Source organism: Dromiciops gliroides, chromosome 6, assembly GCF_019393635.1.
Source record: "Dromiciops gliroides isolate mDroGli1 chromosome 6, mDroGli1.pri, whole genome shotgun sequence".
Taxonomy (NCBI): Eukaryota; Metazoa; Chordata; class Mammalia; order Microbiotheria; family Microbiotheriidae; genus Dromiciops; species Dromiciops gliroides.
The window spans coordinates 234,438,284-234,463,744 of record NC_057866.1 but is presented as its reverse complement, the minus strand read 5'-3'; the positions used below and the strand labels follow the sequence as shown (position 1 = coordinate 234,463,744).

General features: G+C 39.1%; 1 protein-coding gene across 1 annotated transcript in view; it reads right to left on the bottom strand.

The window, feature by feature from the left end:
• Positions 1-23,202, bottom strand: part of CENPE (centromere protein E) — an 88,811-nt gene extending 65,609 nt beyond the window's left edge. The window contains exons 1-12 of the mRNA XM_043972729.1: positions 23,113-23,202; positions 17,340-17,431; positions 12,880-12,969; positions 12,640-12,758; positions 10,295-10,414; positions 9,189-9,270; positions 8,951-9,018; positions 8,794-8,859; positions 6,655-6,706; positions 2,427-2,514; positions 1,881-2,010; positions 445-564 (exon numbers count right to left, since the gene is read on the bottom strand). Of these exons, the coding sequence (XP_043828664.1) occupies positions 445-564; positions 1,881-2,010; positions 2,427-2,514; positions 6,655-6,706; positions 8,794-8,859; positions 8,951-9,018; positions 9,189-9,270; positions 10,295-10,414; positions 12,640-12,758; positions 12,880-12,969; positions 17,340-17,431; positions 23,113-23,168 (1,083 nt within the window). The 5' untranslated portion in view covers positions 23,169-23,202. The remainder of the gene's footprint in view (positions 1-444; positions 565-1,880; positions 2,011-2,426; positions 2,515-6,654; positions 6,707-8,793; positions 8,860-8,950; positions 9,019-9,188; positions 9,271-10,294; positions 10,415-12,639; positions 12,759-12,879; positions 12,970-17,339; positions 17,432-23,112) is intronic.
• Positions 23,203-25,461: the final 2,259 nt, after the last annotated feature.

The window sequence follows — 25,461 nt, the reverse complement described above, 5'->3', positions numbered from 1 at the left end:
AATTAGTGTTTATGCTACATATTCATGCTACTTTGTTAACAGGAGAGGAAGAGGTTAAAATACAAAACAAAACAGAGTCAAGTGAAAAGATATATCAAATATTTCGGGCACATTTTTTACAGTTACCACCCATCTCCTTGGCATGATTCCATATTATCTATTAAGCCTTTAAATCAGCGTATATAAGTATATACAGAGAAAGTAGGCCATTTTCAAATGAAAAATAAAATAAAATTTCAAATTGCGTATCTTGGAGAAAAAAATCACTAAAAGGTAATAGAACTTTTGTTGTAAACTTGTTTTTGTTGTAAACATTGTTGTAAACTTAGTTTATTGACTCCTTTAAAAAACGCAATTCCTTATTTTCATCCTGGATCAAGCTTCTTTCTGTATTAGGACAAATCACCACTTGGTTCACCACTACCCTACAGGGTACACACATACCTCCTCTAGTTGTTTTTTCAAATCTATTATTTCCTTCCGATATCTTTTCAAGAGAGCTTCATCATCCAACACCTCATTAACATGAGGTGTATTCTTCATATATTTAGCAGTACTGGCAAACTGAAGGGAAAAGACCGTTATTATAATTATTGAATTAAATGGACGGGGAAAATGAACCAGTAATTATAGATCCTGATCAATCCGATCCTGAAACTGAAACCTGAACCAGCTGCCAAGCATTGTCTAGAAAGTCAAATATTAACTTCAGGATGGATATGACAAGGTGTAATTGACAGAAGTAAGTTTCTACCTCACTTGGGCACCCCAGGAAACTTCCACAACCATTTCCATCTCTGGCCTTCATACAACTATCCTTCTATTGCTATAAAAGTATGCTAGGCCAAATCTCATCCTAGAAAGAATTACTGCAGCATATAAATATGGAAACTCTAAATATTAGTAGGAGCCTAACAAGCAACCATACCCCAAACAGACATAGCTAACAATCAATCAATCCACATGAGGGATACATCTATGAAAAGCAAAATGCCAAGTTACTTGACTTCAGCAATTGTGATGATCGAATGTATGATTTCTCTCCTGAACCTGCCCCTTCTAATTTTCTTGGCTGCCTCTCATCTAAATCTGAATCATCTTTGACACTTCCTTTCCTCTGCACATTTAATCAGCTGCTAACAACCAATAATTCCATCTCAAATCCAAATCCTTTCCCACTCCTATTATGTTTCCATGAAGGAGCTGTGCAACACATTCTTGTGCCAACAGCTTATAAGCAACACGGAGTGAATTTACCACGATAATTTCCCAAGATGTCATGGTAGTGCCAATAGCTTTTGACAATCAATGTGAAAAATATATGTTGAATATGATCTTTACTGATATACTATAATCCGAGTCAAGTTTCCTTTTTGCATCCATAAACATTCCCAAGTGCTGTCACAAATATGTAGCATCCTGGCACATCTTCATGTTTACCCTGCATGTGACAGAACTATAGAACCACTCAAGTGAATTACTTGATCCTTACATTCTCTTCCATTATCATCATTGTGGTTCTATTCCTTTCCACTCCCACTTCAGTTTCTCAGCCAAAATACAGCTTTCAATTCCTCAACATATACTCTCCCCTTAACTCTCTGAAACATTGCTACTGCCCTCCCCACCTCTACTGTAACAGTCAGAGATGCCTTTTCCTTCAGTTGTCATACTCTTCAACCTCCCTACTACATATAATACTGTTAGGCAAGGAAGCCGTGGCCTTCTGTTTCCTTGGCTTCTTTTTAGTATTTGTATACTCAGGGTTTAGCATAGTGCCTGGCACAGAGTAGGTGCTTAATAAATATTTACTGTGGTATTCTTTCCTTTCCTGAAAATGACCTCCAGTAAAAAAACAAACAAAAAATAAAACTACTTACCTGGAGAGTACTGAGTGTTTCATCAAGAGATACAGGAGTGATAGTGCAGATAATAAGTGTTTTTGCATTTCCTCCCAAAGAATTCTGGAGAATCCGAGTCAATTTGCTGTCTCGATAGTTTATGAAACCTCTTGAGATGAAAAATGGGGGGGGGGGAATTAGTAATATTTAAATGTTCAATGAAAGAGCATTTATTAAATAAAGATTGTTTCTTAAGCATTAATATAACAATATAATATTTATGCTTAAGGAACCATCTTTATTTTGACAATATTATATCATGCCATGCAACTAGGAAAGTTATCTCTATTTTTATTAGTATCCTACAAGCAACATGAGTAGGCCAAAATCATTGCTACTACTGTATAACCTAATAAAGTGGGGCATGAAGTTCAGTTATATACATGAGAAACTAAGTTTATTGAGTCATGAAGACTTTATAAAGCAAAAACAATATATTTTACATTTGAGTAGTATTGAAATGTTACTTAACATCCCATTCAGATGCCAACACATCTATAAGTATATATGAAATGATATGTTTACCCAGCTTGTCCATCGCTCAGCTTCTTGATCACTTGTCCCAATATAAACAAGCTCCTATTAATATTGCAGCCTTCTTTGAGTCGAACACCTGCAATTAGAAAAAAATACATATATATGTACATGTTAAGACAAATGTAAAATTTGAGTAAGCATCTATCAAATTATTGGAAACCTAGAATTGAAAGGCTTAGCACAATCCTACAAATTTGGCATGAAACCACATTTGTTCTGATTAGTGACAGTGCCGATAATGGGCACCCTTGCTTCACTCCTGATCTTATTGGGGAGGGTGTCTAGCTTATCCCTGTTACAGATAATACTTGCTGATGGTTTTAGATAGATATTACTTATCATTTTAAGGAAAGCTCCATTTATTCCTATGGTTTCTTGTGGTTTTAATAGGAATGCTATTGTATTTTGTCAAAAACTTTTTCTGAATTTATTGAGATAATTATAAGATTTCTGGTGGCTTTGTTACTGATATGGTCAATTATGCTGATACTTCTCCTAATATTAAATTAGCCCTGCATTCCTAGTATAATCCCACTTGGTCACAGTTTATGAACTTTGTGATATACTTCTGTAATCTCCTTGCTTGTATTTAAAATTTTTACATCAATATTCATTAGGGAAATTGGTCTATAAAAACTATATACTTTCTTTTTTGCTCTTCTTGGTATGGGTATCAATGTCATATTTGTGTTGTAAAAGGAATTTGGAAGGATTCCTTCTTTGCCTATTTTCCTAAATGGTTTTTTTTTGGGGGGGGGGCAGGGCAATGAGGGTTAAGTGACTTGCCCAGGGTCACACAGCTAGTAAGTGTGTCAAGTGTCTGAGACCAGATTTGAACTCAGGTCTTCCTGAATCCAGGGCTGGTGCTTTATCCACTGTGACACCTAGCTGGCCCCTAAATAGTTTTTATAGTATTGGAATGAATTATTCTTAATATTTGGTAGAATTCACCTGTGAATCCATCTGGTCCTGGTTGTCCAATTTCTTTTTCTAAGATAGGTTTATTTATGTATTCTATTTTCTTTTCTGTTAATCTGAGCAATTTGTATTTTTGTAAATATTCATACATTTCACTTGGATTGTTAGCTTTTCCTTCTATCCCTTTAATGTGAGTTAATTTACCTCATTTTACCTCTTCCTTCCCCCTTCTTCCAGTGCATCTTTCCTTCCCCTTTAATCTGTTTTTTTTGGAAATCATCCCATCATCAACTCATATCTGTGTCCTCTGTGTATATTCCTCCTATCTTAATAATGATGGAGTTCTTAGGAGTTACAAGTATCATTTTCCCATGTAGGAATGTAAACAGTTTAACCTTATTGAATTATGATTTATCTTTCCTGTTTACCTTTTTATGCTGGAGTCTTGTATTTAAAAGTCCAATTTTTTATTCATCTCTAGTCTTTTAATTAGGAATGCTTGAAAGTCCTCTATTTCACTGAAAAGCCATTTTTTTTTTCCTTGAAGGATTATACTCAATCTTGCTGGGTAGGTTGTTCTTGGTTGTAATCCTAGCTCCTTTGCCCTATGGAATTTCATATCCCAAGCCTTCTGATCCTTTAATGTAGAAGCTGCCGAATCTTGTGTTATCCTAACTTGGCTCCATGATATTTGAATTGTTTCTAGTCGCTTATAATATTTTCTCCTTGACCTGAGAACTGTGGAATTTAGCTATAATATTCATTTTGGGATCTTTCAGGAGGTGATTGGTGGATTCTTTCATTGCCTAATTTGTCCTCTGTTTCTAGGCTATCAGGATAGTTTTCCTTGATCATGGCTCTCTGGTAGTTCAATAATTCTTAGATTATTTCTCCTTGATCTATTTTCCAGGTCTGTTGTTTTTCCAATGAGTTATTTCCTATTTTCTTCTTTTTTCTGTTTTCATTCTTTTGACTTTGTTTTATTGTTTCTGGATGTCTCATCCATGAAGTCATTAGCTTCCACTTGCCCAATTCTAATTTTTAAGGAATTATTTTTTTCCAATGGGCTTTTGTATCTCCTTTTCCAGTTGGCTAATTCTGGTTTTTTAAAAGATTTTATTTTCTTCAGCATTTTTTTGTGTGCCTCTTTTACCAAGCTATTGACTCCCTTTTCATGATTTTCTTGCATCACTTTCATGTCTTCCTATTTTTTCCCTCTACCTCTTTTATGTGATTTAAAAAAATCTGTTTTGAGCTCTTCCAGGAACTGTTTTTGGGCCTTTGAGCAATTCACATTTTTCTTTAAGGCTTTGCATGTAGTTGCTTTGATTTTATTGTCTTCTTCTGAGTTTGTTTTCATTTTCCCTGTCACCACAGTAACTTTCCAAGTTCATGTTTTGTTGTTGTTGTTGTTGTTGTTGTTGTTGTTGTTGTTTGCTCATTTTCTCCAGCCTATTTACTGACTTTTACCTTGATGAAAAAGTTGGGCTAGTTTTGTTCTATAAAATTTTTAAAAGCTAATGTAACCCAATTGGGTTGTACACCAAGCTTTTCAGAGACTAGTTTTCCACTGCTTTTGACTGTCCCATGAGGCAATGCTGCTCATAATCTTCTATCACTTTCCACCAAATTGTTTCACAAAAAAAGTTTGTATTTTATGCTGAGGTGACTAACAGTAGCCATATCTCTCTAACTGGCAAGAATATCAATCAGATGTTTTGGTGCCTAATCAAACAGCTGGGTGTCACAGTAGAGAGCACTGGACCTGATGTCAGGAAAGTGTGAGCTCAAATATGGTCTCACACACTTACTAGCTGTGTGACTCTGGGCAAGTCACTTAACCTTTGCTTCCTCAGTTTCCCTCAGTTGTAAAATGGGGACAATAACAGCACCTCTCAGTGTTGTCGTGCGGATCAAATCAGATAATATTTGTATAGTACTTTGCAAAACTTAAATTGCTCTTTAAATGTTAGATACTATTCTTTTCTTTATTAGTGTTGCTACATAAGTAGTAATCATCTTCATGGAGGTCTTTTTGCTCATGTTCAAGATGAGTCCTACAAGATGAGATAAGCAAGTATCTAATGAAATATTTACCACTCTTGGGTATAAGATGAAACCAACTTTGCCAGCTCCTTTGTTTTTCTTTTCAAGGATGACCTATGAGTTATTTTTCTATTTGGTTTTAGCTTTCTTTTGTTTTTATTTATTTTGAGAACATCAACATTAAGAGGTGCAGTTTCTCCAGCAGTCTATCACCTTATTGATCCATCTTGAGAATGAATACTCACAGATTTAATGTTTTTTTTTCCTCCACAGGGCAATGAGGATTAAGTGACTTGCCCAGGGTCACACAGCTGTTAAGTTTCTGAGGCCGGATTTGAACTCAGATCCTCCTGAATTCAGGGTCAGTGCTTTATCCACTGTGCCACCTAGCTGCCCCAGCATTAATGTTTATAGACAGTTTGACAATAGTATAATTCCTAGCTTCTTTCTACCACTCACCACCATCATAGTAGATAAAGGAATCTGCACAGGATTGAAGGCTATTTTTTCCCCTTTTGTTTCATGGGTTGCCATGGACAATTTGCTAGTAATAAGCCTCTTGATGGTTAGCCAGGTCCTCGGAGAGCAGACTCAGTCTGGGGTCAGGAACCTCCTACTATACCTTTCCATGTTGGTAGATCCTACAAGAACTCATGATTTGTGTTTTCAAATATAGAGCCCTCACCACCATGATACAATAAGGCATCAGAGTAGGAGGCTGTGGAAGTTCAACTTTGATGCTTTGTTGTAGCATCACGATGACCCTGACAAGTGGCTTCTCAAAGACTTGTGATAAGCTCTTTCAGAAGAAAACACATTTTATTGTCAGAATTCATACAGGACACCCCAAAAACAGCAATAAAAAGAATTTATACAGGAAAGAAACCAGATAAATGTCAAGAATGTGGGAAGGGCTCTCAGAAGAACATCTAACTTAAAAGCAGGGGTGTCAAACCTGTGGCCCTCATTGCTTCCAAATGCAGTCTGAACCAGACTAAAATATAATTGGGAAATATTTAACAAAATAAAAACACCTAAGAACATGGATGCTGTTTACATGTGATTTTCTAAGTCAATATGTGGCATATAGGGACCTTATGTAAAGTTATGTACACTTTAGTGGCCTCCATTTCTATTTGAGTTTGACACCACTGCCTTAGAGAACATGAGCAAGTTCATACTGGAAAGAAACATAATAATAATAATGATTAAAAAACCAGGACAAAAATATTTCATGGAATTTTTTTTTTACCTTCAGATCCTGTCTGACTGGCTCTTTCACTGCCTGCAAGATCAACCAGATTCTGCAAATTCAATGTAAAATAAAATAAAGTGAATTGTGAGGAAATTTAAACATCTTTTAAATATGGAAAAATAAAAGACACCTCACTAACTTATTTCTACAGTGTAACTCTCTTCCTTTCTCTCTCTCTCCTATTTTCTTCTAGACAAGCCATATAAAGTCCAGGTGAGGTCAGAGGTGGGTCTCCTGGCTCAAAGGCTCAGGTTCCCCTTTTCCCAATGGTCAAAACATACATATCTTTCCTTTGAACCCACACTAATATGCCTAACACAACACCAGACACACAGCCTGCATTCAATGTATACATCGGATACACAATAAGCATATCCAATATATGCTTATCCGAAATAAGGTATCTGCAATATCCACACAAATAGTACGTCTTTAAAGTTGTATTTGTAACAAGTAGACATTTACCTAGATACATTCCACATCTAACTGGTATCCAATAAAAAACCCACAGTGTTATAGTTTTCAAATTTTATAGCCAGCAGAAGAGCTTATTGTTGTAAATTCTCAAGCAGAGATTGTTGTGTCTGTTGAAAATTAAGTAACATTAGCCAGACCATAGCATGTGAGATGGATTGAAAGGACAGAGAAGAGACCGGAGCAAGGAAGCCAACTAGGAGAATGTTACAGTGATATAGGTGGGTGATGATGAATGCCTCAGGTGGCAGTTATGTAGGTTTTAGATAAAGATGTGGTAGTCATTAGCAAAGAGATAATAAATATAATAATGGAAGCCATGGTAGTAGATAGATACCTCTTCACTTAGGGAAAGAATAAAGGAACAAAAGGGGGAGTGGGGGTAGAGAAGCACATGCTTAATTAAGGAAAGGGATTAAAAAAAAAGAGAAAGAAACAGACAAGTAAAATGAACAGAAACTAATATAGGATGAGAAGTTAGCCTTGGAGAAAACAGAGTTTCAAAAATCATCTGATCTGTAAAGTAACGAACTGCTAAAAAGGGTTTAAAAAGGAGCTGGATCATCTGTCATTGATGATTCAGAAATAAGTCCTCCTACTGGGTGGGAGGTTATGCTAGGTAATCTCAACCTTTCTGCCCAATTCAGTTCAGTCCAACTATTTGAGCATCTACTGCTAATGATGAACAAGAAATGATCCTTAGCCTCAAGCTTACCACTTTATAAGTGGGAATTAAATACATTTATAAATAAATCCTGACTTGCTCAAGGTCATACACATCTTGTGTTTGAGAACCGGATTTTAATTTGCCCAAGACCAGCACTCAATCCACTGCCTCTAATTTGGATCATCCCAAATCCAGAGATGTTGGCAAAGTAGAATTGACAAGATTTGGCATTTAACTGAATATGGGGTGAGGATTAGGGAGTTAAGGATGATTTAGACTATAAATCCAAGTAATTAGAAAGATGGTAGTGAAATCTTTGCATAAGAATATTCACGGAGTATGGTTCAGTCTTTTGTGGGAATCCCTAAGTGCTTACAAATTATTCTTTAAATGCAATTTATATTCAAGTTATAGATAAGATCAACTTTTCTCAACTGTGTTGTTTGTGAAAGATGGTTGGAAACAAGTTCGGGTATCCACAGCCTGGATTTGGGGTCAGGCTCAGATCTAGCTGCAAGATAATGGTGGGAAGGTGACATCTGCCTTTAGCATCCGTCCACTTTCCTTTCCAATGTTCCTCGTTTCCCTCCACTACCCTATTCACCTTATTCTGAATTCCATTCTTAGGAGCTAGCAAACCACTTGATTCAGTCTCACGGGTTTGCTGATAAGAGCTTAAGATGCCACGGCTCCCTAACCATACTTGTGACTTAAAAGGGAACTCAGAGACAACAGAATGAAGCCACAAGGGCACAGCTGATGTGGATGTTGATATTTAAGGAAGCAGATCAAGGAATTATATTCCAATATGTTCCTCAAGTATTTTTCTAGGAAATTCCACCTATTATTCAAACATCGCTGACACAAGAAGTTCATGTGCAAAGCTATTTATTTTAAAAAATTTGGTCACACTTATAATGAAGTGAATTGTCAAAGAAACAACTGAATTCTGTTCTGCCTTGGATAGAAAAGTATCATTAGGAAGGAAGACTTACCAAATGAGACACCATGACAGCTCCATCACAGTTAGAAGGGTCACCTTTTTCTCTGCTTTCCAATATCTAGGTATAAAAGGCAACTTGTAGAAAAATCAATGTACTTTTAACTGGAAAGTTAAAAAAAAAAAAGAGTAGAAGAGAAAGCACTACCTACCATTTTGAAAATTGTATGAGAACGACTACTTCTCTGATTCATTTTTGTTTTTCCATAGTGCCTGTTTCCTGAAAAATGATTCATATTTCAACTCAAAGTACTGAAGTCACAGAATACTGCACTAAAGTTATTTCATTTAAAAAGTTGTATAAGACACTGAACTTATAAAAAACCCCACCACACTGTAAAAAGATTAATTTCCTTAAATTTCTAAAAAAAATATAGCGAGAAATCTTACTTTCGCCTTTCTTGATCCACTGCAGAGCCAGTTCTGGTGTGGAGACCACCTCTTCTGTGAGATCAGCTACATACACATTTCTCTACAACAAAAATTAACATCATAGGGAGGTTAGGGAGATGTGATATTGAAATCCTCCAATGTAAAAGGAGAGGCACATGGTTACAGAAGCCATATTAAATTCATGAAATAGACAGTTGCAGTCTAAAATGATGGGACGGGATAAATAAGATGAAATTATTATTATTATTATTATTACTTTTGCGGGGCAATGAGGGTTAAGTGACTTGTCCAGGGTCAGCAAGTAAATGTCAAGTGTCTGAGGCTGGATTTGAACTCAGGTCCTCCTGAATCCAGGGCTGGTGTTTTATCCACTCCACCACCTAGCTGACTATCACACTATGATCCAAACCTTACCAAATATATCAAGTTATATAAATCCAAATATGATGTGCTCATCTCAAGGTTCTTTCAACCAAATAATAAAACTTTGAGTATTTGTGAGAAATAATTATTAATAATCAATAATTTGGGAGACCCAGTGATCTCCTTTTCTCAAGCTCTTTCTCCCCTCACTCCCAACCCAAAGGAAGCTACCAAAAGGACCCTTATTAGGTAGAGACAGATTCTTTTGTCTAGATAAGCTGAAGGACTTTACTGATGAGATTTGGCTTGAATGAACCAGTTCTAGGTGGGAACCATTGTGTCAACTTGGGTGGGGGAGGGAAGGGGGCTCTACATTTCTTCCTGATGTCATCTTTACTAGAGTCATGTATCCCTCAACTGCATTTTAATATAAACTACCTCCAAATGATGCTAGCCAATTAGATTTGATTGCTGTGTGATAGACCTCCTACAGTGGCAAAGGTATATGAACCAGAAATGACTGCGATGAAGGGGTCTTTGGTCTGAGAGGCCATAGGCCCCATTTTAATAACCCACTGGCTGTATTCATAAAATGATTAAATTACCCAGATACCATGTCTCACAGTTTTAATCATCACATATTTCATAAATTTTTAAGCGATTTTTTTAGAGGGACAAAAGATATTGACATATAAAGTTGAATGTTAATGGGTGAAAAATCATAACTGCAAGTCACTTACATTGAAATCTTCCCGAATTTCTAAAGGTTTCATTTTCCTGGTGTCACAGAGTAAATCTGTTACAGTTTCATTATAAATTTCCATATAAGATACACGTAATAGAAATTCTCTTTCAGGAATCTAGAAGAGGGAAAAAAATTTAAGAAAATGTTATCAGAAAGCATCCAGGTAAAAGTCTAATACTGACTGTTCATGTGCATTTATAAGGATATGGGCTATTTGCTCACAATTTTTACATATTATAGAAACATTACACTTATAATTTTATTTAAATGGGAGTAAAATTAATTCTAGGATTAAACCCCTAAGAAGATATACTTGTGAACTACCGAATGGCTACACAATCAGCCAATGATCATTTCTATGGTATAAATTTGTGTAGCACTTTTTTTTTGGTGAGGCAATTGGGGTTAAGTGACTTGCCTAGGGTCACACAGTTAGTAATTGTTAAGTGTCTGAGGCAGAATTTGAACTCAGGTCCTCCTGAATCCAAGGTCGGTGCTCTATCTACTGTGCTACCTAGCTGCCCCTTGTGTAGCACTTGTTAAAGGGCTCCCTGAACTTGTTTTCTTGAGTTGCCCTATCTTTGAGAGATGAAGCTAACTTATCAGTGATCTTTTGTGACTTAACTCTATTAAACTCTCAGTGCCCTGGAAGCCAAGTCTGCTACAATCCTGGCTCTGGCCAGCCTAACTCAGGCTGATAAATTGTTTTTGTAGCCAGCACTCTTCTAGATAAGAAGAGCATTATAGCTTCCTAGTCTAGCAGTTCCCAGGAAAAAGAATGCTGCCTTTGCCATCCTACTTACTCATGTTCCCCCTTCCTTTTCTCTTTCCCTTTGGGAGGGAAAGTGCTTTCCCCTCCCTACTGCTTCCTTCCTCCTTCCATGGCACTCCCATTTGGGAGGGGATTGCGTGTCTGAGACCTCCCTTTTTGTTATTCCCCATAAATATCCAGAGCTCTGTCGGGCAAAATAACTTAGCATTAGGAGTTACCAGATGCATGTGCCTTTCTCTTGTAAAAAACCAGGTTATTACCCATATCCCATGGAGTTTTTGTTTTTGTTTTGGCGGGGCAATGGGGGTTAAGTGACTTGCCCAGGGTCACACAGCTAGTAAGTGTCAAGTGTCTGAGGCTGACTTTGAACTCAGGTCCTTCTGAATCCAGGGACAGTGCTTTATCCACTGTGCCACCTAGCTGCCCCAGAGTTTTAATTATTAGTTAACAGACTTCACCATTTATAATGAATGAGCTTTCACATTTCATTTGATCTCTATGAGGCATGAAATTTAAGTATTATCATTCCCATTATACAGATGAGGAATCAGGTTTATTCATCTGAAGTGACTTAGCCAAGATTACAAAGCTATTATATGCCACTGTCCCCACCTACCAATTCATTCCTTGTATTTAATTTTGTATTTATTGAGGCAGGCATGGCATGGTGGATGGAAAACCATCCTCAGCATCATGGGGATATGTGTTCAAGAACCACCTTTGATACATCCTGGCTGTGACACCCTGGATAAATCACTTAACCTTTTAGTGCCTCAGGATCCTCTCTAAGACTATTTGCTGCTTTCTCTAATGCTGATGACTCCTTCTAGTGGTGTGCTGGTAAATGTTTAACACCTGCCTCTCCAAAAAAAAAAAAAAACACACACACACAAATAGAAACTTATTATAAATTTTACTGATATAAATGTAGCACACAATTCAAAAATAGTAAGATATATAATACTCTTTATTGTAAATTCCAGAAAGCCAGTTGATTCTCATGGAATGCCTTTGTTAATTTTTGCTCCTCTTGTATCTGTAACCAATCTATGTTTGCAATTATACCATGATTTGACAAATGGAGTCTGGGACGGCTAGGTGGTGCAGTGGATAGAGCACCGGCCCTGGAGTCAGGAGTACCTGAGTTCAAATCCGGCCTCAGACACTAGCTCTGAGCCCCATGGCAAGTCACTTCGCCCAGTTTGCCTCAGTTTCCTCATCTTCTGGGTCTGTTTTTGTTGCCTGACATTTAGCTCTTTTATAGCTGATTAATGGTCACCAGAGGGAAATTAGAAATTCAAGTGTACTTTTATTACTGAGAAGTTTATTATGCCTTTTTTTTTCCAGGTAGTGATAGGGCCTGAAGTAAAGTAGATAGATATGAAAGAACAAGGAAGAAAAGAAAAATGTTTATCTATGTTCTTTGTGCTCTGGGTCAGCATTGACAATTAGACAGCTATAAGTGAAATAAACTATGATACAGTTTTTCTGTTCAGTAAAGAGTGATTATTATCCTCTTAGCACAACATACATGCTTAATCTATTGCTAATTTAGCTAAGTAACTTACCTCCTTAATCTTTTTGAAAATATCATTAATTGCTTTAGGTATTACACCCAAACCATCTGCTGAACCCATCATTGTATAGGTTTTTCCTGAAGCAGTCTGTCCATATGCAAATATTGTACCTGGGAAAAGGAACAAAAGTCCTCATATAAAATGCCCAATGCTCAAAATAGTCATTTAAGAAATAGTTATTAAATAACCCAAGGCAAGCACAAAGTTTAGACAGCACCCACTAAATCTTACCATTATAACCCTGTATGGCAGAGCATATAATTGGTACTGCTATTTCTTCATATACCTTTTCCGTAGTATCATTGGAATGAAACACACGATCTAAAGAAGAAGTGGAAAAGAGTATAATAGATGTTACAATGCAACAATGTTTACAAAAGTGGTGTCAAACTCAAAAAGAAACAAACGCCACTAAACTGTATATAAGGATCACTGTGGGCCTCATGTTGACTTAGTTCAAATGTAATAATAGCTATGTTACTGTATTTAATTTTGTTAAATATTTCTGATGACATCTTAATTTGGTTCAGGCCACACTCAGGGAGTGTCGCGGGCCATGTGTTTGGCCAGCTTTGCAATATTATATGATAGATGAAGAAGTAGAATATTAAAGTCTTAAAAGTACAATCAATAATTTTAATGCCATAGCTCAAACAGCATCAAGGAATCAAAGATATATGAGCTGGGTGGGACCTTGAATGTCAAGTCTGTACCCTCACGTTGCTGAGGGAAATGATTTGACCAAGATCATACAGGTTGTAAAAGTAATACAGGGGGGCAGCTAGGTGGTACAGTGGATAGAGCACTGGCCCTGGATTCAGGAGGACCTGAGTTCAAATCCAACCTCAGACACTTAACACTTACTAGCTGCGTGACCCTGGGCAAGTCACTTAACCCCAATTGCCCTGCAAAAAAAAAAAAAAAAGTAATACAGGAATCAAACTCAGGTCCTGCCATTTCGAAACTATTCCTTTTTTCCATTACACACAAGTCCAATAATGTGGTCTGTGGATCACACAATTAATTCCCTGGGTACCACCTCACTAGAATACAATTCAACTTAATAAACACTTATTAAGCAACTATTATGTGCCAGGCAATAGGCCAATAATATTACAGGTTCAAATAATTTATTTCTAACATTTTTGTAAATGTTTGCATCTTCGGTAAATTACACCACATTTATGTGATCCTAGAGTTATTAAGGGTCTACATTGCTGATCTGTCAGGACTTAACTCTACAAATGGATGTGAGTGGCACAGTGATTAAAGCTCTGGGCCTAGAGTCAGCAAGACCTGAAATCAAATTCAGCCTCAGACACTTACTAGCTGTGTGACACTGGGCAAGTCATTTAATCTGTCTGTGTCATTATCCTCAAATATAAAATACAGAAAATAATAGTACCTACCTCCTAGGTTATTGAAAGGATGAAATAATAATTGTGAAGTACTTAACATGATGCCTGGAACACAGTAAGCTCTATATAAATATTAGCTATTATTATTATCCTTGACTTGTTTTGTTATATAAATACTGTCCTTGCTTTGCAACTTTAACTAAGGCAGTAGAGTTTGACACTACTTTGACAAAAATAAATAGAGGCCATTAAATCACACATGGGCAGTGAGGTGGTGCAGTGGCTAGAGCACTAGGCATGGAGTTAGGAAGACCCGAGTTAAAATCTGTCCTCACTTACTAAATGTGTGACCTTGGGCGAGCCACATATCCCTGGTTATCAATAAGCTGGAGAAGGAAATGGCAAACCACTCTCGTGCCTCTGCCAGGAAAACTTCAAATGGGGTCACAGAGAGTCAGATAACAATAGACCACGTATAAAGATTCCCGGAGGCTACAAATTACCTAAGAAAATCACACCCGTTTCTATATTCCTATTTTTACAATTAACACAGCAATGTTACAATCAGATAGGAGCTACACTTCAGTCTGGTTTGGGCCACACTTGGTAGTGTTGTGGGCCAATATGTTTGACGCTTCTGACTGTAGATAAGCCAAGGGCAGAGTGGATTAAAGGTTGGATTTGGAATCCAGAAGACTTGAATTCAAATCCTACCTCAGATACTTCCTAGCTGTGAGTACGTGGACAAGTCATTTAACCTTTCAGCTTTAGTTTCCTCATCTGAAAAGTGAGGATACTAATTGTACCTAGCAAATGAGATAATATGTACAAAAATATTTTGGAAACAATAAATCTCTATAGAATTGTGAGCTATTATTAATACTCAGTCTTTTGGAAACGTATAAAAATCCTCAAACTTCCCTTGTAATTTTGGATCACTGACTGGTAAAGGGAAATCCATGATGAGCAATAATCCTCTTAGCAAATGTTTAATAAATCAATATTTATTAATTTTTCATGGATCTGATCCTTTGTAAAAATGATTATTAATGACCAATATCTTGGGGAGATTTAGATCCTCCCCACCTCCAAGTCCTGACTTTAGCCATTCCTTTCTCCTGATGAAATTTGGATTCACTTTCTTGTTCAAGACCCCACCCTGGTGGAAGCTATGGTGCTCCGCTCAACTTGAACTTGGGAGGGGGGGGCAGCTGCTACATTCTTTGAATTTAAGACTGTACATGGACTTTCCCCCAAGAAACACTTAGTCCTTCATTTTAATATAACCCCCCACTTCCCATTACATTAACCAATTAGATTTAATTGCTGTTTAATGGACCACCTCTTGTCCAAAAGTCATAAAAACTGAAAGGAGTGGCCATGTGTGTTCTTTTGACTATGAGAGGTTAAAGAGCCATTTTTGTCTCTTACTGGTCATGACTGAATTTTATTGTGCAATATGTGACATTCAAGTATGTTCAAAGTGCTTTTCAGGCACTGGGGATCCCAGCTTTCGAGGGGCATTTGCATAGTGAAAACAAAAACAAAGTTTATAGAAACTTTGGTGTGAAATCCAACTAAGCCACACTCCCCCCAATAATTCATAAATGAAACAAACAGATGGACAATCAAACAAATTTGCCAGTGTTTCCATATGGATCTATTTTCATTATTAATTCCAAGGAACATATTTGAACCCTAGCAGTACAGTTTCAGATGTGCTATATGAGTAAGTTCAAAGAGCATTTAAAAAGACAAAGACAAAAAGAGTAGCTTGGACCAAACCAAGTGCACAAAGAAGAAATTCATGCTGAAAGTAACACAATCTTAAAAACATGGAAAGATTACTTTTATGAGATATCTGAGTGAAAGGGAAGATGCCATAAGAAGGAAAAATTGTCAGCTTACATTCTGAATCTAGTTTTGTCATTTACCATCTCTCTGGACTTTATTTTCCTTATATGCATGCACTAGATGGACTTCTAAGATCTCTTCCAGTTATAAATTTCTCAATCTATAATTCTTTTTTTATGACTATTACACCCTATAGTGGATTTTCTAAAACTTTCTCCCTACTCAGTAGAAGATTTTACTTCTAAAACTGAGGCCATTCATCTTAAGCTTCCTTTCTCTCCCCTCCATAGCGCACACAGTTCTATATCTTCACCCATCTTCTTTGCTTCAGTCTCAATCAGCTGTATTTATTAAGCACATACTATGCGTCAGGCGTGCTGAAAGATGTAAGAAATAGAAATTGCAAGATGTGGCTACTTATCGGATATATGTGGGGGCCGGGGGAAGGGGGACCAAGTTAGAAGTGTAATATATTGCCAAAGTGATGACCCTGGGAGAGTAGAAGGATGGTAGTGCCTCTGACAGAAATAGGGAAGTTTGGAAGAGGCAAAAGTTTCGGGGAGAGAAAATGACTATAGTTTTGGATATGTTGAGTTTAAGATGTCTCTGAGACATCCAGTTTGAAACGTCCAATAGGCAATTGGTAATCAGAGACCAAAGGTCCAGGGAAAGACTGAGCCTAGCTAGATCTAGCTTGGAGTCATCTGCATAGAGGTAACTGTCAAACCTACAGAAGCTGGTACAGTTACATAAAGAGAAGGTATAAAGGGAGAAGGTGAACCAGCATTGAGTGATGCCCTGAAAATCCAGAAGCAATCAAGTATGCAGGAGAGAGTGGTTAAGAGTGTCAAATGAAGCACATAGGTCAAGAAGGATTAGGATTGAGGAAAGATCATTTTGGCAACTAAGAGATCATTGGTGACCATAGTGAGAGCAGTTTCCCTTGAAAGCCCCAATAAGGTAGGGGAGTGAATTTTGAGTAGACCCAATTTTTCCACTTTAATCACTTTCTCCAGAAGTATTTAAAAGAATGGACACAAAAGTAGAGAAGTCAAATGATGGAGGACAGGCTATATGTTAGTTTTACTCACAGAAAAACAACAATAGTATATAAGTAATTTAAATCAAAATTTGTTACCCAGGTCACACCAGGCAGATTAACATTTACACATTTCCTTTGTTTACAGTGAATTAAAATACAGAAAACTTGGTAATCTGTTCTTTTATGCCTAATCCAGTATTCAAGCATATGATCACATTTCAGTGTTTTTTAAAGCTATAATAAATGGACCCTTAGAAATTCCTTAAAAATCTTACCCAAACTGGGGCAGCTAGGTGTCGCAGTGGATAAAGCACTGACCCTGGATTCAGGAGGACCCCAGTTCAAAGCTGCCCTCAGACACTTAACACTTTCTAGCTATGTGACCCCAGCAAGTCACTTAACCCCCATTGCCTCTCTCAAAAAAAAAAAAATCTTACCAAAACTAAAGGATCTTGTTCCATCGATTTGAGAAATGAGTCTATCTTCAGTCTTCCAGTGAAGCTGGGTAGCATCTCCAAGATCTTGTTCTCTAAAAGAAAAATTCTTCATTTATTATAATTATTCCCATCACATAGCGATTTAAGGTCTACAAAGGACTTTTCAAAAGACAGTCTAGTGCAGTGGAAAGAACACTGGATTTGAAGTCAGCAGAACTGTGCCTGTTTCTTTGTTTATAAAATGAGGGTGTTGGACAAAATAATTTTAAGTATGTAGGACAGGCACTGTTATTGACATTTTTACAGACAAGGAACCTGAGGCTCAAAGGCGTCCAATGATAATGCCTATAAGTCTCCAGCAGGAAGTTCTGAGTGTGGTTTCTACTATTGTTTCCTTTATTAGTGACTTAGATTTGTGCTTTCAGATAATATCAGAATCATTTCCCAATATATTGCCCCACTGAATCCTTCCCTGTGACAAAGAATCATGTGAACAAAACCCAATCAACAAAGCAACTGAGAATAGATAAGCCTTTCTGCACTCAGTGTCATAGCATCATATACCTAGAGCATGAAGTCATGTTAACATATCACAAACCCTTCATTTTACAGGTGAGAAAAATAAGGTACAAGAAGCTTAAATAATTTGTCCAAAGTCACTCGAGTAGTGGCAGAACCCAGGTCCTCTGCCTCTAGAGCCTTTGCTCACCATTTCCTCCTCTCTTCTCTGAGACCAAGACTGGCCCCTGTAACTAATGTGAGTCTGTAAGCTTTTTAGTGTTTTTGTTTACATTATTACAATAGTAGTGCATACTGCTCTCTTGGTCCTATCCTCTTTTCATCCTATCAGTTCCTATATCTTCTCAGCTAGCAGACCTTTCTGAATACACCATACTGCCTTTGCAAACCTTATTCTGTAGAGATTTGGGGCTGGGAGGAACCAGTGACACGAGAGCTGTTTCCAAATATATCAGTTCATAGATTTAGAGTTGGAAAAGACCTTAGAGGTCATTTAATCTAATTAATTTGTATTACAGGTGATAAAACTGAGGCTAAGAAATCAAACGACTCGCTCAAAGCCCCACAGGCATTGAATGGCAGTCTGAAATGGAACCCAGCCTCTGCAGATCCAGGACAACAGTCCCATTTTTACAGACGAGGAAGCTGAGGCAGAAAGAGGTCAAACGACTTGTCTGGGGTCACAAAACTAGCTAAACGGCTGAGACCCAATTTGAACCTAGGCCTTCCTGACTCCAGTGCTCTATCCACTAGCTGCCCCATAGCCTGTACTATTAGGCTGGCTTCCTAAAGGATTTCCCTGCTTCTAGTTTCTCCCTACTCCAGTTCATCCTCCACATAGCCAGGAGGTCAGTAAGTCAACAAGCACTTATTATGCGCTTACTATATGTCAGACACTGTGCTAAGAGATTAAGATTCAAAGAAAGGCAAGAACCAGGCCCTGCTTTCACAGAGCTCAGTCCAATGGAGGCAATAACATGCAAACAACTATGTACAAACAAGATACAGGGTAACTGGAGATAATGACAGCTAGAAGGCACTAGCAATAAGGTGGATTGGGAAAGGAATCTTGTAGAAGGTGGGACTTGAAGGAAGCCAGGAGGTGGAGCCTTTTCCCCCCAAAACACTTTTAAAAGTCGGTCAAAACATGAACATATTCATTTAGAGGATAAAGGGATCCATTGGCAAGGTTCTACCTTTGATACCTGGAGTTTCAGCCAGTAGCATGAAGAACCTGATGCTTGAGACTCTGTCCTAGGAGTGGAGTCAACTTTAACATCAAGAAAAGTATAATAATAGGCTAGAAAAATGAGCAAACCACAATGACAACAACAACAAAGAACCTGACTGTGTTAAGTTATTATGGTGACAGGGAAGATCAAAACTGTGAGAAACAAATTGAGAGAAGCTCCGTTTAAAAATTTCTGGGACTCAATGTTGGGGAAGTATCAAAGATTTTTATTTATACATTCGAAGGAGAATGGGCCAGCTCCCTAATGTAAATGGCAGTGAGTGTGGGAATCAGGAGCTCTTTTATCACTGAACCTGGATGGCCCCAACCTTCTTCCTCAGTTACAATCTTCACACCAAGACACTGGGACAAAATGCAAGCCAATTGGAATGCAGTATAGTCAAAGGGGCAGCCCTCTTAACTTCTCCCCCAAGTGACCAGCCTTGGGTCTCTCTTATCACCTGATCCTGATTGCTGGGGAGGAGAGAAGGAAAGGAGCCATTAGTAAGCACCCTTCTCCCAGCTGAAATTTACCTCCCAAACATTAATTGTTCCCCAGACAACTTCAATTAGCTTTTGAGTGGGGCCCATATTTTCCCACAAAAACACAAGCTCAGAAGAAAATAATGAAACCAAATCAACTACATGCTTTGCTGAAAGAAAACTGTGAATCGGTCTCAGGTCCACAAAGAACTCCTAGAACAGCTGAAAAAGGTTTTAAATATCAAATAAGAGAAGCAGAGGACAAACTGGGAAAAGAATGGAGAGTGACACATGAAAATAGACAACAGCTTGGTAAAGGAAGCACAAAAAATACTGAAAAAAATAACACTTTAAAAAAGATAATAGGCCAAATGATAAAAAAAATAAGACACAAAAATCCACTGAAGAGGTGAATTCCTTAAAAAGCAGAATTGGCCAAATGAAAGCAAAGGTTCAAAAGCTAGATGAGAAAATTCCTTAAAAATTAGAATCGGGCAAGTGGAAGCTAATGACCTTGTGAAACATCAAAAAACAAGAAAACAAAACCCCAAGAATAAAAAAAAGAAGAAGACAACGTGAAACACCTCATAGGAAAAACAAATGACCTGGAAAATAGATTCAGGAGAGATAATTTAAAAATTAATTAAACTCCTGAAAGCCATGATCAAAAAAAGAGCCTAAATATAATTTTCCAAGAAATTATCACGGAAAACTGCCCTGATATTCTAGAGTCAGAGAAAATTGAAACAATCCACTGATCACCTCCTAAAATGAAAACTCCCAAGATTATTATAGCTAAATTCCAGAGCTCCCACGTCAAGGAGATAATACAAATAGCCATAAAGAAACAGTTCAAATACGGTGAAGCCAGTCATGATAACACAAGATTTAACAACTTAGAATATGATATTCTGGAGGGTAAAGGAACTAGGATTATAACCAAACATCACCTACCCAACAAAACTGAAAAAAAAAAAAATGGAAGTTTAATGAAACGGGATTTTCAAGCATCCCTGAGGGCAGCTAGATGGTACAGTGGATAGGGCACCAGGCCTGAAGTCAGGAAAACTCATCTTTGTGAGTTCAAATATGGCCTCAGACACTTACTAGTTTTCTGTTCCTAGGCAAATCACTTAACTCTTTTGCCATCTGTAAAATGAACTGGAGAAGTTTATGGCAACCATTCCAGTATCTTTGCCAAGAAAACCCCCAAATGGGGTCATGAAGAGGTGCACACAACTAAAAAGTAACAAAACAAAAAAGTGTTTCTGATTAAAAAGACAACAACAGGGTTGAATAGAAAATATGACTTTCCAATACAAGACTCAAGAGAAACATAAAAAGATAAACATAAGGAAAGGTAATCATAAGGAATTCAATAAAGTCAAACTGTTTATTCTTTTTTTTTTGTTTGTTTGTTTTTTTGGTTTTTTTTTTTTGAGGGGCAATTGGGGTTAAGTGACTTGCCTAGGGTCACACAGCTAGTAAGTGTTAAGTGTCTGAGGCCGGACTTGAACTCAGGTACTCCTGACTCCAGGGCCGGTGCTCTATCCACTGTGCCATCTAGCTGCCCCATAAACTGTTTATTCTTACATGGGAAAATGATACTTGTTACTCCTAAGAACTTTCTCATTATTAGGGCAATTAGGAGTACACTAGACAGAGGGCACGAGTATGAGAAAGCAGAATGCACTGGGAATGGGGGAAGGGAGAGGTAGAACGGGATAAATTATCTCACATAAAAGAGACATGACAAGAGTTTTTGTAGTGAAGAAGATAGTGGTGGCAAGCAATGCTTCAATCCCACTCTCATCAGAATTTCCTCTGAGAGGGAATAACATACCAACTCAGTTGGGTATAGATATCTATCTTATCCTACAGGGAATTAGGAAGGGAGGGGGAAAAAGACGTGTGTTAGGGAAACTGATAAAAGTGAGGGCTTTTTTTTTTTTTTAAATGAGGGACAGGGTGAAAAGAGAGTAGGATAAACAGGGTAAAAAATAGGATGGAAGGAAATATACAGTAATAACTATGAATGTGAATGCGATGAACTCACCCATAAAACAGAAGGGGATAGCAGAATGGTTAGAAACTAGAATTCAACAATATGTTATTTACAAGAAACACACATGGAAAAGGGACCTGGGACAGACTCTATTATGCTTCAGCTGAAGTATCCATGGCTTGGCTGCTAACTTTAGAAAAATCAGATTTCTTCCTCCAGACATCAGTTTCATCCTCTATAAAATGAGGTTGACCTAGGTCATTAGCATGAAGATCTGAAGACCAACTTTGGCACTTTGGGCCAGTCACAGGATGGAAGATCACAATCCCAGGACTGGAAGAGAGCCACCTATACCTCAGAGGCCACCTACTCCAACTCATTCCTTTTTTTAGGTGAGGAAAGTGTGGCCTATTGTCAGGTAAGGAGGGGAAGTGACTTGCCTAAGCGATACACGCTGTTTGTTGTAGCTGTTTGTCCTTCTTTATCGACAAGGACCATGACATTGGGAGGTGATGTCACGACTTGCAGTGAATTGGATTTAAGTGAGGGAGGGCTGTGCAAAGTCACCAGCCTCACTCTCTCCTCCAGAGCCATGATAGGTTTCAGGATGACTGGAGATGGCTCCCAGGGAAGGTAGAAATATTTGAGGAATAAAGACAAAAGCCATGAATAAAAAGGTCAGAGCCATGGGTTTTTCTTCTTTACCTTATCAGTAAAATGGGGGAGTAGATGGCCACCAAAGGCCCTAACTATCACTAGGCAGCTAGGTTGTGCAGTAGATAGAATGCTGGACCCCGACTCATCTCCCCGAGTTCAAATTTGGTCTCCCACGATGACTAGCTCTGTGACCTTGGGCAAGTCACTTCACCCCGTCTGCCTCAGTTTCCTCATGTGAGGAATGAGCTGAAGAAGGAAATAGCAAACCCTTCTAGGATCTCTGCCAAGAAAACGCCAAATGGGGTCACCAAAGGGAGGGACACGGCTGAAAAAGACCGAACACAACAAGGTGATCTCTTGGAGAGGCTGCGTAGTGGAGTTCTATCCACTACTTCAGCCTCAGTTTGCTCATCTGTGAAAGGGGGGGTAACAAACAGGACCCACCCCCCAGGGCTGCAGTGGGAGGCATCCGATGGGACACTTCATTTCGGCTCTCATTAGTATGATTCGCCAGACACCGCGATGGGCGCTGGTTGTACAAAGAACGGCAAACAACCGAACCCAAGTACCTGCCCTTGATGGGCTCACAGTCTGACGGGGTGGGGGCCGACAACATGCAAACGACTGTGCACACGCACCATACAGACCCGGCATGTTGGGAGGGGGCTCAGAGGGAAGGCATTGGCATTGAGATGGATGGGGAGAGGAGAGAAGGTCTGGGGGAAGCTAAGAGCAGAGAAGGCAAGAGGGAGGGGCCGCTGCCTGCACCCTCTTCCTCCCCCCCCCCCCACGCTAGGCCTCCCCCGTGGGGTGAATGTGAAAGCCCAGGGGTCCGAACACCGATTCTGCCCCCGGCCCCAGATCTCTAGCGGGCCCACCTGCTAATGAGCGGCCGTACTCGTACGCAGACTGTGACAGCGCCTTCCTCCGCCATACCGACGGTGCTGGGAGACAGGAAGCGAACTGACTGGAACCAGCGGCCGCCAACCCGTTTGAAATTTCCTTGGCGCTTCTTCTGATTGGCCCCGGCGTGCCGCTGACGTCACGGGCGCTCCGAGGGCCAATCGCTTCCAGACGCCGATGGGGGTGGAGCTAGCGGAGGGACGCCTCATTTTCAGCTGGGACGGGGGTGGAGCCGGGGGAGTTTTAAAGATTCTCGGGAGGACGCAGCCAATCCCGTGGGGCAGCTGCGGGGCGTAGGGCTGTGTTTGCGGGCGGCGGAGGCGGAGCCGAGCATCGCGTGCTGGAGCTCTAGAGAAGGTGGCATGCGAAAGACCTCTTAGCTGCCTTCCTGGGTCGGTGACCAGAACCAGTGCCAGAAGTGGTATCATCCGAGCCGTAGTGCTGAGGGTCTAGGTGTTGCTCTGGGCACCACAGAGACCCCGAGGGACCCCCCAAGAATCAAGGCAGTCAGAACCAACTGGTCATCCTTCCAAACAGGCTAGCCCTGGATTTTCTCCTAAGGAAGGAAGGAAGGAAGGAAGGAAGGAGGGGGGCGGGATCTGTACTTTGTACCCTCATAGATGATTTTTTCCACTAATATTACCTGCCCTGTAGCCCACCCATCCTGTCCCTCTGGGACAGAGGCCTTCTGAAGGAGGAAAGCAATTTTTGGTCTTGATTCTCCTCCATATTCAGTGAGTACCACATTCCCAATTTCATTCTCATTCTGAACGCTAGACTTTCCTGAGTCATGCCCAGCCCTGGACAGATGGTATCAAACTGAAAGGAAAGGAGGTTGTTGAATGATGATAGCTGAGCCGTGATATGGAAGTCAAATTTTGGAGGAAGACAGAGACTAAATCGGCTCCCTTTTCCAGTCTCAAGGGTTTTGGTGGGGAGGTGGGGGTGTTGTGGGTTAATGGAAGGAGTGCACTCTGTTGAAGAAGGTTGTCCCAGGTGTGTACTCTTATGAAGAGAGATGATAAGGCTATTATAGTAGAACACCAGGAGTCTTTTACTTAGGACTAGTCTCAGTTGCTAATATAAGGAGAACGCAAAGATTTTTGATGGATTTACAGAAGACACGGGCAGGTGAGCACAATAAAGGAGGAGTGTGGACCTGAAAGGAGGGCTTATAGTCCTGCCCAAACTACTTAGGCTTTTGTGCTTGCCCTTAGCTTTATTTACTTCTCACTACCTGAGAATATCATAATAATTGGGGGGGAGAGGGGGAGGGTGTGTCTAAGGGAGGGTTAGTGCTCACATAATTGTTGTTGAGTTCTGGAAGATAAGTCCCTCAAAACTAGTTTTGAGCACACAGACTCATAGGATCATTAAATTTGGAATTGGAAGAGATTTTAGAGATTGCTGAGTCCATCATTTCATAGATGGGGAAAATGAGGTCAAGGCTCTGATTGGATGTCTGGAAAGTGGAACAATAAACAATAAACTCCTCCCAAAGCCTTCCCCCCACCCCTTTTTTTGGTGAGGCAATTCGGGTTAAGTGACTTGCCCAGGGTCACACAGCCAGTTAGTGATGTGTCTGAGGTCAAATTTGAACTCGGGTCCTCCTGACTCTACTGTGCCACCTAGCTGCCCCTCCAAAGCCTTTCTTCATAAGAAGCCAAGAACTTTTAGGACTTTCAGCTAATTCTCCATTAAAAATTGTTTAATATGTTATTTTTTGCCAAATTCTATGTAGAAACAATTTTTAACATTCACTTTTTAAAATTTGAGTTCCAAATTCTCTCCCTCCCTCCCCACACGGCTTATTGAGAAGGCAAGCAATTTAAGTTATAGGTGTGGAGTAATGTGAAACATTTTCATATTAGTCATGTTGTAAAAGAGAAAAAAATAAACCCCAAGAAAAATAAAGCTTAAAAAATTATGCTTCAATATGTATTCAGACTCCATCAGTTATTCTCTGGGGATAGATAGCATTTTTTAAAAAAATTACAAGTACTTCAGACTTGCCTTGGATCATTGTATTGCTGAGAATAGATAAGTCATTTACAGTTGATCATCATACAATATTGCTATTAGTTTTTTTTGTTTTGTTTTGTTTTGTTTTGCGGGGCAATGAGGGTTAAGTGACTTGCCCAAGGTCACACAGGTAGTAAGTGTCAAGTGTCTGAGGTTGAATTTGAACTCATATCCTCCTGAATCCAGGGCCAGTGCTTTATCTACTGCGCCACCTAGCTGCCCCTTATTAGTTTGTACAATGTTCTGGTTCTCCTCATTTCACTTTGCATGAGTTCATTAAGTCTTTCCAGGTTTTTCTGAGA